Raw genomic sequence first — 3,863 nt, forward strand, 5'->3', positions numbered from 1 at the left:
TGCGCAAAAACAAATCATATATTCCTCAAGAAATGAAGCAGAACAAAAACAGGACAATTGGTTCAACGACATTTGGCTTCAAAAATAATGTGACAATGTGCTCTTATGTTCCCAAAAAAAATAAAGCAGTAATTTTGCTTTCGACCATGCATAATGATGCTGAAATAGCTGACAGTGGGAAACCTGAAATAATTGAATATTATAATCGTACCAAAGGTGGTGTTGATCGAATGGACCAAATGTTTGCGGAATATCCAACACAAAGCCAAACAAAACGATGGCCACTAGCGATGTTCTTCAACATGTTGGACATTACAGCTCTTGCAGCCTACATTGTCTACGATTTGAATAACCCTATGTTGCCTTGGAGAACAAACAACAAGCGTAAGCAGATCCTGCGCAGCTTGGCTGAAGCATTGTGTTTGCCCATTATTGAAGCCAGAGCCATAAATCGTCAAGTGACGCGAAATTTTTCGACTAAAATTGCTATTGAAGCATATTTCAACCGACCGGTGGAATCAATGGTGTCAACAGCAGCATCAACATCTGCCGCAGCGCGCACGCCAAAACCTGTGTCCGGATCTTGCTATTTATGTTACGCACAAGAGGAAAAACGCCGTAGAAAAACCAGAAAGCTGTGCGACAAATGTAAGAAGCCAATGTGTCTTGAACATTCGATCACATCAACAAATTGCTCTATTTGCCATGATTTTCCTTAGATATAAGATGCATTTTTATAATTTTTATAATAAAAGTCAATAATATAATGTGTGAAATGAATATTTTTAATTTTTCAAATAAAAAAATAATATAAAAAATGTTTTTTTTTGTATTATTATGAGGATTTTTACTATTGGGGTACAAACGTATCCCGGGTGTGTGTTTACGTATATAATGTGTTTGGAAGGCTGTAGCTCCAGAACCAATGGTCCGATCTGGTTCAAATTTTGAATTTGAACTCAAAACTAAATAATCTTCCTAGATCCGAATAGAGGTATAGCGGTTCAAAAGTTACAACACTTCAAAGTTGAAAGTGGATACATTTGTACCCGGGTGTGTGTTCTAGGGTTAAGGGTAAATAAACCCTTAAACTTACAGTAACGAACAAAAGTATTGGCACAGTAAATTTTTCGCAATATAGGCAAAGTATTTTTTAGAAAAATTCCAAGTATGCAGTTTAATAATCCATTCAATTTTAGTTTATCAAAGTGCAGGTTTGAAGTTGCTTGAAAATCTGAATATAAAATATAAAATTGCAAATTAGTATGCAGATAGTATGCACAAAGTTTACAGATTTGATTTTTATGTGTTTTACTGTTTTATGAACTATGTTTTTATAAAAAATTATCGGAAATAAATTAAAAATTTTGCATATATGTAATGCGAAAATTTACTGTGCCAAACCACTTCGACACAAAATACATACAGTAACTTCTCCCGTTACAATAGTAAAAAAAATGTAATTTGCTTTGTAGTGCAATCTTGCGGTTCTTTAAATAAAAAAATAGATATCAGAAATTAATTTGTATTAAAAAAAATATATCCGTAACACTTTATTAAATATTAATCTGCATATTTTATCAATTCGTCGGAATATGTTTTTATGTATGTTACCGCGTAACTTTGGACTACGTTATCCGTTTTCTATAATTCTTTTTGAAAGGAAAGGTGGTTCCTCAGAGGTAGTCTCCTACTAATTGAGTGTAGATCCGATAATTGGGCCATGAAGAAAATAACGGTACTCTTAAATTTGTAAATGAGAATTGAAGTCGGTTTTGTTTTTTTGTTTAAATTTTACTCCAGTGTCCACAGCTTCTATAACCCTTTCGGGACTACTGGGATAATACATCCCACCAAATTTCTAACTTTCGTATTTTCTTTACTGTGCATGCGATTGCTCATATAATTAGTCCCAAACACAGATTTAAGTGCCTATTTTCAATTGTAAACAAAAACATAGCGGTACATTTCAGCGCATAGACGCCGCATGACAAAGTATTTCGCAATATACGTGGAATTTGATCAGTTTTCTTCGGTAATTTGCTGAAATTAGTCGTAATAGAAGCGTGATCAACAAAAGTTGCATTTGTTTGTATAAAAAAGTGTTTGGTTTGTTACATTAAATTGTTTAGTGGTGTTTTTGCTATTATAAGGTAAGTTAGAATTAATTTTATAAAATTGGGACATATACTCCCAATAAGTTTTTTACGTGGGATGCATTGTCCCAATATGTATTTTACGTGGGATTGATTGTCCCAATATGTTTTTTAGATGGCGAAAAGGAAGCTAACTCAAGAGGATCTTGAGCGTATTATGTCTGAAGAGTCAGACTCGGATGTTAATTTTGAGGACTCTGGGAGTGAATATTTGCTTGAGAGTTCCGAATACACTGAATCTGCATCAGAAGCTGACGATAATATCAATGCGGCCACTGAGCCTACAGAGATAAACGACGAGATACTGTCTGTTGCCCAGTGGGTAAATGTTGCTCCGGATAATTCTCAGAACTTCAATCCAAAGTATGAAATCCCAACTGAGCGAGACTGCAAAATTCTTCTCGATTTTGCTCACGATTGCACCGAGTTCAAAGTGTTTTCCACGATATTTCCTTACAGTTTGAGCATTCGAATTGCTGAATGTACTAATCCGCGTCTGACAGCTTTGAATCGCCGGGCTCAGTCAAAGCGAAATTTAACCGATCCGAATGAAATTCTGGTATTTCTGGGCGTTTCATTAATTATGCATTATAATAAGTTGCCTTCTCTGAAGGACTATTGGAGCAAAAATCCATCGATGGGAAATTCAGTTATAAAAAACTGTATATCACGAGATCGCTTTTTATTATTGTCATCAAAGTTATATTTTAATGACTGCGATAAGCCCACCAACGCTTCTAGAGATTATTACATCTCCGATGTTGTGCAATGTCTGAAACAAACATTTGCAGCTGCTCGAAGTGAAAGTTCATTTCAGTCTATTGACGAATGCATGGTAAAATTCAAAGGTAGATCAAGCATGAAGCAATATATGCCAATGAAACCCATAAAGCGCGGAATCAAAATTTGGATGCGATGTGACTCGAAGACAGGATACACTTACGATCTTAATCCTCCCTCGCTAGGGCAGGCACCTTGTCGTTGGTGCGGGGGCTTAGCTGCATCACCAACCAGCCCTCTTCTGGTTTGAGGTAACGCGGATGTGCAGACCTCCGCGCTACCTTCTCTCTAGACTTGGGCTGCTGGAGAACAGTGACCAAGAACTGCCACCTCCTAATCCAGGATGTTAAGCGACACCGTGCCTATTGGACGGTTTGCAGCCAGGAGGGTTTAATCCGGCTGTATTCGAACGGCGCCTTTCCGACACCGGGCCGCATCGGGGAGTAACGGTGGCCTTACCGCGACAAGGGGCGCTGGCGCGGCGGACTTCTGAAGATCCCCTATGAAAATTTAGACCACTGAGCTCGCCTCGTCGAGCAGGTGGTCGTACGAACAAGATGATGTCAAAACAACAAAAAAACAACCAAAAAACCAAAAAAACACAAAACTCGACAGCCACAACAACAGCTAGCTACAACTAAGGTACTGGAGACGCCAAGAAACAGCAGCGCGAGGGAAGGCCCAAGAAGTGCTGGGCGGAAAGGCAGTTTCCTGGACCAGTTAACCGCCGAGGAGGCAGCGCTGTTCATCGAACATGCAAGGGACGATGACCAACCAGGGACCAGTGCAGATGCGCTACGTCGCATGGGCCAGAGCAAAACAGGTAGTTCTAATAACAGAAATCTAACAGGAAATCACAATTTACCTGCCGAACCAGATCGGCCGCAACACCGGTCCGGCAGTTCTCATTGCAGGTACAGAGAGACA

The 3,863-nt window shown here is 38.8% G+C and overlaps 1 protein-coding gene across 1 annotated transcript; it reads left to right on the forward strand.

Moving 5' to 3' along the window:
* Nucleotides 1-2,313: 2,313 nt before the first annotated feature.
* On the forward strand, nucleotides 2,314-3,186 carry LOC118753295 (piggyBac transposable element-derived protein 4-like). Its single transcript, XM_036488167.1, has one exon. The coding sequence runs from the start codon at nucleotides 2,314-2,316 to the stop codon at nucleotides 3,184-3,186; it is 873 nt and encodes a 290-aa protein (XP_036344060.1).
* Nucleotides 3,187-3,863: the final 677 nt, after the last annotated feature.

This window comes from Rhagoletis pomonella, unplaced genomic scaffold (genome assembly GCF_013731165.1).
Source record: "Rhagoletis pomonella isolate Grant_MI unplaced genomic scaffold, Rhpom_1.0 Rhpom_scaffold_02329, whole genome shotgun sequence".
Classification (NCBI taxonomy): Eukaryota; Metazoa; Arthropoda; class Insecta; order Diptera; family Tephritidae; genus Rhagoletis; species Rhagoletis pomonella.

Excerpts from the sequence above, each read along its gene's own strand:
- LOC118753295 (XM_036488167.1), top strand. The coding sequence starts at position 2,314 with ATGTCTGAAGAGTCAGACTCGGATGTTAATTTTGAGGACTCTGGGAGT.